The sequence below is a fragment of the Momordica charantia genome, assembly GCF_013281855.1.
Source record: "Momordica charantia cultivar OHB3-1 chromosome 10 unlocalized genomic scaffold, Mcharantia_2.0 BLBB01000010.1, whole genome shotgun sequence".
NCBI classification, from domain to species: domain Eukaryota; kingdom Viridiplantae; phylum Streptophyta; class Magnoliopsida; order Cucurbitales; family Cucurbitaceae; genus Momordica; species Momordica charantia.
The window spans coordinates 2,153,785-2,165,931 of NW_028275158.1; the positions used below are offsets into that span (position 1 = coordinate 2,153,785).

The window sequence follows — 12,147 nt, forward strand, 5'->3', positions numbered from 1 at the left end:
AGCAATGCTCAATCGTGTCATATTGAGCACAACTGGTGAAGACGTATATCATTGACTAAAATATCATAAATTTGAATATTAACCCTTACATATCGTTGGAAAAAAGTGAATATTATTGAAATACTTTCATTATATACATTATCAAATGAGATTTCTATATTTGACAAATTGTATGGGTAATGCCAAATTACAAGTCAGGCTCAAAGTTACAAATAAAATAAATGAGAGGAATTTTATAATTATAGGATTTAGCGCTTCCACAAACGATAACATACATATATATATATTTTGAGTACAACAATTGCAGGAGCAAGAGATCGAATCATCAACTTTAAGGATGATAATAGGCGTCTTATCTACTTAAGCTATGCTCGATTTCGAACTTCTCTACATTGAAAATACTAGAATGATCTTCATAAATAACTCATAACCAATTAAAGCGACGAAGTGCCGCAGGCATCAAATATTCGGTTGACCCATTGCCCTGCCTACTTATTAAGTTGAAAACAAACGGCGAATACACATCAACAGCGAAAGATCTCAGCTCTTAGGTACCTAGAACATCAGTACAATCAAATTCAATCTACAAATTTAGAACTTTCAGTAAGAGATGGTATAGGACATATCTCTATTTTGCTTCAAGTTCTGCAGATAACTTGAGTTTAGAGGCACTTAGCTTCAATTTCCTCGAGGGTCAGTCCCTTTGTCTCCGGTACAATGAAGAATATAAAGATGAGAGACAGAATGGCTATCACGCCAAAAATGAAAAACAGAATTCCAGGTCCAAGCAACTCCTGCAATCAAACAAAAGCAAATAAATTTACTTCAACCATCAAAGACCTTATTCATTATCATCAACAAACAGGTAGTGTAATGTCATTAATATATTTTTTGGAGCAGATATTTGTTAGAGAACATTTGTGTGACCTTACAATATTTGGTTGTTGGGAATTTCATAGAATTTTAATAGCCTACTATTGTGGGACTCGAATGCATACTTCGACAATGCTTATTTTTCTTTCAACTTTTTTCACTTGCTCGAATGATGACGTCATTGATGATTGTGTGCGATTGCAAGCATTGGATAAACTTATACTCACAACTATACCTCAAATGCAAATGTAAGCTAGTTTGCTTGAAAGATGCAGTAAGTAGCTAATTGCATTATGTATGTCTTTGTGAAATTTTGTTAGTACAGCAAATATGGGGATTTTATTATTAATTATACAATGGCTATTCTAATCTTAGAATGTTATGATTATGAAAAATTTTAGGATTTAATATATGGACGCACCTCTAAGGGAGAAAAGGCAAACGTCACAATAGCATTTGATCCAAAATTCACAAGCACTGCTATGCTGAGCCCCCGACCTCTCAGTCGCAGAGGGAAAATCTCTGAAATCATTAACCAACCAATGGGACCAAAAGACAGCTGCAAAAAAATTCACTTATCTCAACTCAAACTCCTAAATTTAAAGTAATTCGAAAACTTATTAAAACCACAATCATTTAGGTATGCCTGCAATAAAACATTTATCTGCAGTTTAAATTACCTTGATTGAGAGCATTCATGCAAAGAATATAACATTAGCTCATATTTTGATGGTCTTCGTCTAGGAAGTATATCTCAAAATACATATATACATATGTAGTTTTTTTTTAGTTCAACAAATTTGGGGGAGCATAGAATCTTCCATCCTTAAGTTAAGTGTCTTAACCACGTAGCTACGCGGATATAGCTGAGTGATTTACCACGTGTTTTATCTTTATTTATAAATTTTAAACATGTGGGACAGCAAGGGATATATTTGATTGAGAAAAGATAACTCCATAATCAAACTTGCAAATATATACATTATAGAACTAAGAAATAAACAAAAGCAAAAGAAGAATAAAAAGAAAAGAAAGAAAATGGATAAGTTCACTTCATAAAAGTCGATGGAGTGGCGAGGGAGATGTACAGTAATTTGCTTCCTCTTATTCAGAGTTACACAAATTTGTAGTTAAGTTTCCTCCTTCAGTTACCAGTTTGGATCGTGGCCCTTTTATAAAATCTCCCATTTGTCTATTAGGAAGGAGTTGCCTCACCTCCTTGCCTATGGTTGACTGTTGTATCTCCGATTCTCCCTTTTTTATGTGATGAAATTCTTGTGTCTCTTATTATAAATAAATAAAATTTAATCATTAAAAACAATATTATTGGCCCATAAAACATAGGAAAACAGACTAAAAATTGAAGACATTTGGTTTTTTAATTTTTTATAAGAAATCGAGCTTTCGTTGAGAGAAATGAAAAAAAATAAAAACTGCCTGACAACGGGATATCCCCTAGAGAAATGGGCTTCAATCATTTTCCTTTTCTCATCGGGTTTTCACTACTTTTTGGAGCTTGTTTCCTTTGAACTTTGGTTGTATCTTTCAATCTTATCAATTAAATTGAAATTAGAAGTTCGTATCTTCTTTAAAAAAAACTGATAAAATAAAAAACTTTAGAAAAACCTCATAAGAAAGTATTAAATCTAAAAAATTGAAGATAACCGGTAACAGGTAACACGAACAGAAACCAATATATAGCAGGAGCACAGCTACAGCATATTGTTAGGCCAGTAATACATGAAAAAACATAAAGGAAATCCAAAATACCTGGTAACAACCAACATATAGCAAGAGCGCAGCTACAGCCACAGCAGGCACATGGTCCAGGAAAAGGTAATACGATCCAAGGAGGAACAAAGAGATCCCCTGCCACATGGATGCAGTAATAAATAAAAGAGTACTAAAACTAAACTTTGGTGGTCAGATGCTTTTTCTATAAGAGCAGTCAAATGTTTGTATTTCAAAGTAACTGATATGCCGTGACAGTAGTGTTGAGGTAGGAAACACAAAGGGCAAAAACAAAAAATAGAACTAAAACTGGTAAAAGTATTCTAGTATAGGGAAATGATGCTCCATGCAATTTAGGTTCAATAGTTTGAAAGAAAAAAAAAATCCAAGCATTCACGAAAGGGACTTACAATCCCAGATACACCTCCAAGGAGTAAAGGCCTCCTTCCAAGTCTATCAACAACAAGAACAGCTACTCCAGTCATAAATAGCTGCAGCACTAAAAAGTTCAATCAGAAACTTCATGAAATAGTCTTGGGAGATATGGATTTGAGCACTCGGTTGAAGAAATTAAGAGAGGACGAAAGCATTTGTGCAACTTAGCATTACATCTAAATTAGACAAATACATGCATCTAGCGTTAGAATTATAAGCTAATTCTCATTTCATAGAACTTGTACGTGTTTAAATTTAAGATGCTAAGATATATGGGCGTATCAATAAAACAAATACCTTCAACAAGCCAAGTAAAATTGACACCCGTGTTGCATCTGAAGCTGCAGAGAATCCTGCAGTCTGTTGAGTTATGTGATATTAGGAATTTAGGACAAAGGTGCTTCATGTGTGGACAAGAGGCACATTCTTTAAGTCTAAGTAAAACATCTGTAAACTTTAAGATAATATTTGCCTCTTTGTGTTCTTGATGGTCTAGTTTCTTGTTATGTTCCTTCTCTGTTAGAAGAAATCTCATTCTCTCTTATAAGATTCCGTTTAATATCCTTAATACTTTTATAAATAAATATATATTTAAAAAAACAGATAAAAAAAGTTTTGCTAAGTGCAAAATTGAACCCTGCTTTTTAAATAAATGTACCTGAAAGATTGAGGATGCATAATATAGCACACTTGGCTGACCAGTTATCTGTCAATAGTTGATGCCAATTCCAAATATAAGCAAATGATAGAAAGCTTTTATGCTTGAAAACACTGTTCAATAAATGAAGTACCTAACCTGTTGAAACAATACTAATCCTGAACCAATTATTAGGGCCTTCAAGCACTTTCCTTGAAATATGTCCCCTATTGTTGCTCCCTCTGATTCACCAAGAAAAGAGAGCTCATCCAAAATTTCATCCACTTCTTCAGAAGCTTTCTCGCCAAAAACTGGACCCCGTAGCCGGTACAAGCAGCTTATAGCTTTCTCTTTCAATTCCTGTGTATTTCCTTTTCTCTGTATGGCACATAAAAGTAGCCACCTGGGAGATGATGGTAGCCACCACATTCCGACTCCCATGACCAATGCAATAGGGGTACTGGCTGCATATATGTAGCGCCAACCAGCAACCACTTCAACTAAAAGACTACCAATGCCATAACCCACCTGCAGAGCATTCCATGCATGCTTTAAAACGGTATACTGGAAAGTTGAAGTATCAGTAGTCAAGAAAGATGGGGGGAATCTACATATTTCAGGCTTCATTTTATGGACTCGACAGATTTATATAAAAAAAAAAAAAAAACTGATATTAAAATAGTAAAAAAAGGGATAAGATAGAAGCACTCACAACTATTCCAATTACTATAAAAAACTCTTTGAGAGAGACTAATCGCCCGCGTATCTTACTGGGGGAAGTTTCAGCGATGTACATTGGTGCTGCATGCATTGCCTAGATGAAAGAATAAAATTTAATGTCCAGATACACAAACAGGATGATCTTTTAAAGAAAATTTATTACAATTTCATAAGGTCAATGGTTAATTCTTAATGGGATTCGACAAATAGATGACAGACAAATATCATTAGTTCTTGAACATCAAACAAGCAATCTACATATTATCCTTCTATCCTTCTGGATCCCATCACCTTGATCAACAAAATTTTGGGTGTATGCATATAATGAATGCATCCGTATTTACATTTTTATATACAGACATAAACCATGTTTTGAAATATTTGACAAAGGTAAAATATCAATACTAAAGAAAAGAACATAAATCGTGTTACCAGTCCAATTCCTGTTCCATATATGAGGCGCCCAATTATCAAAACAGCAAAGTCAGGAGCAAGTGCTGTTACGATAGCTCCAACAAGATACAGTAAAGCGGAGAGAATCAGCTCCCTTCTTCTCCCTTTCATGAAAATTCAGCATTGAATTGATCAGGGAATGATAAAAGAATAACATAATTACCGCATACTGCTAGACGTCTTAGGATAACCAACCTAGAAAATCAGCAACATTAAAAGCCAAGACAGAGCCAATCAAGGCACCATATAAGGAACCGCTAGTCTGCAAAATTCAGAACCAAAATTTAAACAAACCAACTACACTGTTATTTTATCCAGGAATATAAGCTCGTAATTTCATTTGTGGACTCACTACAAGACCAAATTCCACAGAAGATAAGTTGTACCATGATATTCCACTAGATGATGCTGACTGCAAGGAGATAAAACAGAAATCAACCAAGATAAGCGTGAGAAGAAACTAAAACGATATTTTTAAAAAATGGACAGATGTGTAACTCTGGATGTGGAATTCAGGAAGACCAAACGATATCACTGAAAATTCATATCCAAGTGAGTCTTGATTGCAAGAAAAGATGATGCTTTTAAGATTCGGAATAGGGAAACTTGCAAATCTCACCTTTAACTATTAGAATGAAAGGGTGCTCTATTTGATCAAAATAGTCAGTTCAATTATCTATTCATCTCACAGAAGACCTAGAGCGTGCTTTGAAGCTGTTCTTTAATAACAATTTTTCTTTTTTTCTTTTCCCTAAAAACTGTTTTTAAGAATAGTAGTCAGTGGTTTGTAAACATTTTCTTGATTCTTTTAAGCACCTTTTATTCCTCTCCACCACTTTAAATTACTTTTAGTCCAGCTCAGTACGTGCAACAAAAATTCATCCCAATTTATCTTCCTGGAATTGACACTCTCTTACTCTATTAGATGAACTTGCCTATTAGCCACAATGAACCCTATGACTAAGGGCCTCATTAAAGAGATAGTAAAATGTGTTAGAAACTTAAAATCATATCCTATCAACCCTACACATAATAAGAAAAGTAACTGAACGTAGCATTATTTGGAATTTAAAAATAAACCTAATTAATGACAATATAACGTTTTATTATGCATCAATTTTTACTAGAAAGAAATTATTTCTAGTAACTTTAGTATAACTTTCTACCATGCATCAATGAAATTGTTTCCTATTTTAAAAATTTTTTACTAGAAAGAGAAACACAAAAGTCTTTTTGCAATAAGTTACAGCATTCAGAAACTCACTTGTAGCACAACAGATAGGACGCTTTCTAAACAATAACAACAATTATACCTTTATGGAAATTGTAGCACAAGATGTTGCACCAATATCATAGCCAAAAAGTAGTCCTCCAAGAGCTGGAAATAAAAATCTGAAATTATAGAGAGGAGACCCTAATAAATTGTAAGTTTTTGGTTGCTTTCTTTACTTACGATAACACCATAGTTTATTGCACATATTTTGGCTGAGAAACAAGACTTCCATTATGAAATGATAAAGTAGAAAAGATAGAAACCAAGTGATAGAAGTGCAAATTTTAACTGATGCAGAGATAGTGTCAAATGAAGAAAAAACTGTATTTCAAATGCGAGGAGAAATTTTAATTAAGATAATACTGCAAGAATAAAAGCTACAATTTCTAGTAGTTTAAGAAGACAGTTAGAATGAGGATAAGATTTGCATGACGAAGTGAAGTTAGAGCAGTTGCAAACCATAGGGGCACTGAACCATCATCAAATTCAATTTGAGGATTGGCTTCTCCCAAACAAAAGTATGGAGTACCATTGGTGGTTTTTTTTAGATAAGAGACATACTTCATTTCAAAAAAACAAAAGGTAACAGCCAAGCTTCATCTCAAAAGAGCTAGTATTGTAATTACACCTACCTAAAACTAATATTACTGAATATGGGATCTGATGGTATCAAATCAAATCCAATGCAAGGAGTGATGCTGAAATTTCTGTTGATAGAAGTCATTGAGAACTTTCTCCATTAATTCTAAGGAGCTATGGTGCTATCTCTGTTATGCATTGGCTTTAATGACCAGGATAATGCAAGTGAACTAGAAAAGATGGATGAAATTTAGGGTGGATGTGGAGATGGTTAAGATTCGAGGAGAGTATGGGCTTTGCCGTTCACTAGCATCTTTTAAGGCTATGGTGCAACTCAAAGTAAGGTTTTACGAATGACATTACATGCTCCATGGAAATTAATAGGATGGAACTAGAAGTCATACATCATAGTTATATGAATTTTTATTTCCATATTATGCATTGTTTAGCCTGAAACATCAAAATAATTTTCCTGGGAAGTGAACACAAGGATAAAAGTTTTTTTTAAAGAAAAATCCATCAAGCATTTCCTTCTTGATAAACATAAATACACGGTAACTTCTAACTTATAGCAAACAAAATTCCTAATAACAAAACCTACTTACAAATATCATCAATGTTTGTGAAATGTCAGCAATATAGACAAACGTGATTAAAGATGCCTGAAGTACTTTATTGAGATGAAAGAAATCATGGGCCTTTTTGGGGAAAAGTAGTGTAGATTATCACCTCTTTTTTCATTCGTATAGTTATGCTACACTTTTAACTAATTGGAGAAGTTTTATGTAACTCCTTCAGCTTGGGACTTTCTCTTCTTCCTTCTCAAGCAGATTTCAGACATCAATAGAATTTTTCTTTAAAAAAAATAATTAATTAAAAATTAAAAAAAAATAAAACTAGTGACAGTAACTCCCATTAAATATAGCATGAATGTAAAGAAAACGAAGAAAGAAAAATAATTCACCCAATAAACTTACGGTAAGATTGCAGCCGTGACAGAGTAGTTCTCTGAATTTTTAGATTCAACAAAAACCAAAGGCTCCTCGGCATCACCAATCTCACCAGATGAATGTCCAATCTGGAAGGAAGCAGAGGTATTTAGCGACTCCATGGTGATTCCCTCGGAAGTAAAATTGTAAATCCTTGATATCAAGCACGTAAGAATCCGTACTGCTTTTGTTGATCCTAGACTTCAAAACTTCACCGAATCCTAATTCTGTGTACTCTATAATTTGACTCGATAATGGGAAGGTATCCAAGGCTCCCCCGCAAATTACACAACATGATACAGCGAAAGATTCTTAGTTATTGCCTTATTTATATGACATGGCAAGAAATTTATATCAATTCGTGGACAGAGTATTTATGTAGAGCCAAGATTTCAATTATAAAGAAATTGCATGTTCTGCTGAGCTATTCGCATCAATCCACCGGACCCAAATCCGAAATCACTTTAAATTCTTTTCTTAACTGATCCCCGCATTCCAGACGGAGGGAAAAAAAACTAACAAAAAAACAAAATACGCCCATTTATGTACAAGCACCGAACACTCGAAATAAGCTAAGTTTCTTCACAATCGTCTCCTTATTGAAAACCCAATACCTTCCCTCAGTTCATAAATTCAAAATTCTACCTCCCTCTTCTTACTTCTGCAAAATTCTTATGCTGACTTTCATACTTCCTAAGCATCGAAACTGACCGCGATAGCACTATGCATGATTCAGCCAAACAAAAAATGAAAAAGTATAATTAAAAGAAGTAGGAAACTCTGAAGTAGTAGTAAGAAACCTTTCCGAAGGAAGATAGAACGGGCTGCTGTTGATCGGATGCCATTGCTTCACTTCAGCTCCCAAGCAGCGAAACAGCAAGTCGCAATCCAACAAAGAAAATGGTTTGAAATTTGAGCAGAATTATCGGAAAGCAAAATTGAGACGACGATAAATAAAAATCTGGCGAACGCTGGAAGGACACAGCAGCGAATTTGATGTACCTTGTTGCCAAATAATGCAATTCTAACTTCTAACTTTAATTTCCAGTACTCTGTGTTTGTCCACGATGATTATTGATTATCATTCTGAAATAAAATTACTTTTTTATTTTTCTAATAGCGTTTTATTTTTCATCTTTATTCAACGACCGGCGGGGTTATAAATTTTAACCAACTGACCAACGACAACTTATATATAATTTAATTAGTCGAGTTTTTTTTTTAGGAAATTAATTAATTGAGCTATTAATAATATTTTAAAATTTATAAAACTTTTATATATGAAATTAGCGATTTTGAAATCATTTTGTAGTGTTTTTTAATTGATTGCTAACTCCGAATTTTCTTTCTGACCTGAGCTGGGTGGTAGTTACAATATCTATATGGCATTCAATTTCACTGTTCGTGACATGTGTGATGCAATATTTTTTTAAATACTAATAAAATAAGACTAAAACAATTGTATGGACTTATCATTTTGAATCCAACAAGTTGTGATACTAATATTGGTATGAATGTCGACACGTCATTGAATTGACGAGGGATGATTTGACAGAGTGCAATACAAAATGAAGATAGCGAGTTTGGTCACTTTTTTTATTGTCTATTTCTTGTTTTCTATTTTTTGTTTTTAATTTTTTTTATAACTAAAAATAATAATACGTTTTATAACTATTTCTGTTTCTTGTTTATTAAAAAAAAGAAATAGAAACAAAAATATGTTTCTTAATTTTTTTTGTTAAAATAAAATTTAATAAATATAATATACAAATATATAAAAACTATATAATAGTTTTTCTAGAATAAACAAATATATAACACGTATATCATACACTCTAGAAAATATAATTAATTAAAAAATATATTTTTTGTTATATATTAATCTATATTATTATGCTTAAATAAACAATAAGTTTTCAAAATATTTTTAATTTAAAAAAAATAAAAATATTTTATATATACAAAAAAAATATATATATATATAAAGAAACTAATATATTAAAAGATAATTTAAAAAATAAAATATTTTATAAAATAAATATAAAATAAAAAAATTATTAATATATGTAGAGAAAATAAAAATAATAAAAACAAATTAAATTAAAAATATGCGTTGGACATGCGCACATGCACCAACATAATAATAGAGAAACACGATTTATTACATAACATGAGACTAAGAAACAAAAATAGTAAAAATGAAATTATTTTGTGTTATTTCCAAAATTTAGCCTCTTTTTTGTTAGAATGTTTCTTTAGAAACGAAAAACGGAGATGAATTATCAAACATGTATGTTTCTCGAAAATCGAGAAACTATGCCACTTGAAAAATATATGTATGTATGTATGTGTATATATATATATATGTATATTTCCTTTAAATTTTCTTTTTTCAAATTGCAATCCTAAACCACAATTTAAAACATTCAAATATAAATTTGAAAAAAAAAAAGTTAAGTATCAATATAACTTATGGATTTTCAATGTAAATCAATCAATCAAATATTAATATTCGTCCTTATAAGCGGTAGGTTTGAACATTTGCCCATCATTTACAATGTAATGTTGTCTAGCTTTTCACATTCTAGAAGTTGTTTCATTGTTTCATTCGGTCCACAAGTTTTATAACTCTTACATATTAACCCAATAAGTTTAAAATTTTTACCAAATTTGGCTGTTGAGCCGGCGTCAGTAAAAGCATCAACCTCTCCATGTGGAATGTTTGTTGGGTCCATATAGAACCACAACAACATTGTCACATCTCACGACATTATTTGGTCGATTTTTCATTTTGTTTGTCAGTACAATAATTATGAAGATATTGGCTTTGTTGTTTTGTTTGTTAGTACAATAATTATGAAGATATTGGTTTGAATCTCAAATAAGTAAATATTTTAATAGATAAGTTAAAGTTTGTGTTGGTAACGTTATATGATCTTTAAATCTTATGAGATGAAAGAAGTAACATTTATAAATTTGGAGGGAAAAAAAGCACACATATGTTGTAATGTAATTTGGAGGGACCGGTTGCATCGGGAGGGATGGGGATCTGAATTTGATCTAGTAGTTTGTGAACAGGAAAAATACAAATTATTGATTCGAACAGTTGAATCTACAATAACCTCCACAAAGGAATAGTGGGCTAATGCTAACACGCCGACATACACTCTAATACTCAAATAAATATAAGAACTGATCAAGATAAAAGATTAAGCTTAACGCAATATATCAAGAATGAGTGAGTGTCATGTTTTGTGTAACTCTACGGTCCTTTCCAAACTTGAAGGCAAAGTTGCATGGGAGAATGTGCATAGTCTCACGAGGGTGAGTCGCCAGCAGATACAGTGGTTAGGGGTGGAAATAGGGAGCACAACCACAAGTGTGTGACCCTTTGAAGGACAGTCGCACTTGAGGCATGGGCATTGTAAGGGGGTGCGACCATTCGAAGCGAGTGTGACCCTTCGAAGGGAGTGTGACCACGATGGTCATGCCTGTGGAGTGCTTGTGCTACAGGAGGCACGACCACGATGGCTACACCCACGGAGTTGGCCGCACTCTTACCCCAACAACATGTATAAGATTTAAATGCAGATATGAGCTTGATTAAGACGTAAATCAATATTAGAAGATTGTGGGTTCGAATTCTCTCTTCCACATGTTGGTGTACTAAAAAAAATGTAAACTCAATCTAGTAGTCATGGGTTTAAAAGTTTTAATTCTATCATTGTACATGTATAAGATTAAAATACAAATTTGAGTGCTCGATTAAGATACAAATTCCTATTTAAATATGTGAGTTCAAATCCACGTATATTACTTTTTTTTTAACTCAATCCAGCACATGAGTCTAAAAGTTTAAATTTTTGTCCTGGGTCAACCTCCACAAATTATATTTTATTTGTATATAAAACCTATATATTTCGGCTTATTTTTTTACTAAATTATATATATATATATATTTTATTCATTGAAGGGACTAATATCTAAATCTTAATAGAATCCATCAACAAATTAACCAAATATAGAATGTCAGTTTATTTATTTATTTTTTAAGTAGAATACGTGGGTACAGAGATTCAAATTATCAATCTAGCAATTGGATACATGTATCTTAACCCGAACTATATTGACTAAAATATCAACTTATCGAAATGTAAAAAATGAATAGTCTAATAACAAAATATAAATGATTGAATAAACCACCATATATAAGAGCTCATTTAATCCATCGTTGTTTTCTACCGTTGGCTTTTAGATTTTAGTTTTCAAAACACAAACTTGTTTGATAACTCATTAATTCTTAAATTCCTAACCGTTTTAAAAATTCTATGCATATTTTAAAAATTAGCTTTTAAAAATATATTTATTTTTTTTTCAAAATAGTGTTCTTTTGTTTCAATGCTCAATATTTATTTAATACATCTCTATCTTAAACAAATTTGTTTCTCATTCTAAAT

The 12,147-nt window shown here is 32.2% G+C and overlaps 1 protein-coding gene across 1 annotated transcript; it reads right to left on the reverse strand.

Moving 5' to 3' along the window:
* Nucleotides 1–255: 255 nt before the first annotated feature.
* Nucleotides 256–8,735, reverse strand: LOC111011516 (D-xylose-proton symporter-like 2). The gene is made up of 14 exons (XM_022285311.2): nucleotides 8,491–8,735; nucleotides 7,679–7,779; nucleotides 6,163–6,241; nucleotides 5,202–5,261; nucleotides 5,045–5,111; nucleotides 4,829–4,953; nucleotides 4,389–4,490; nucleotides 3,836–4,204; nucleotides 3,698–3,745; nucleotides 3,337–3,399; nucleotides 3,015–3,095; nucleotides 2,644–2,742; nucleotides 1,295–1,432; nucleotides 256–794 (listed from the first exon to the last, which is right to left on the reverse strand). The coding sequence occupies exons 1-14, from the start codon at nucleotides 8,533–8,535 to the stop codon at nucleotides 663–665; spliced, it is 1,509 nt and encodes a 502-aa protein (XP_022141003.1). The 5' UTR covers nucleotides 8,536–8,735; the 3' UTR covers nucleotides 256–662.
* Nucleotides 8,736–12,147: the final 3,412 nt, after the last annotated feature.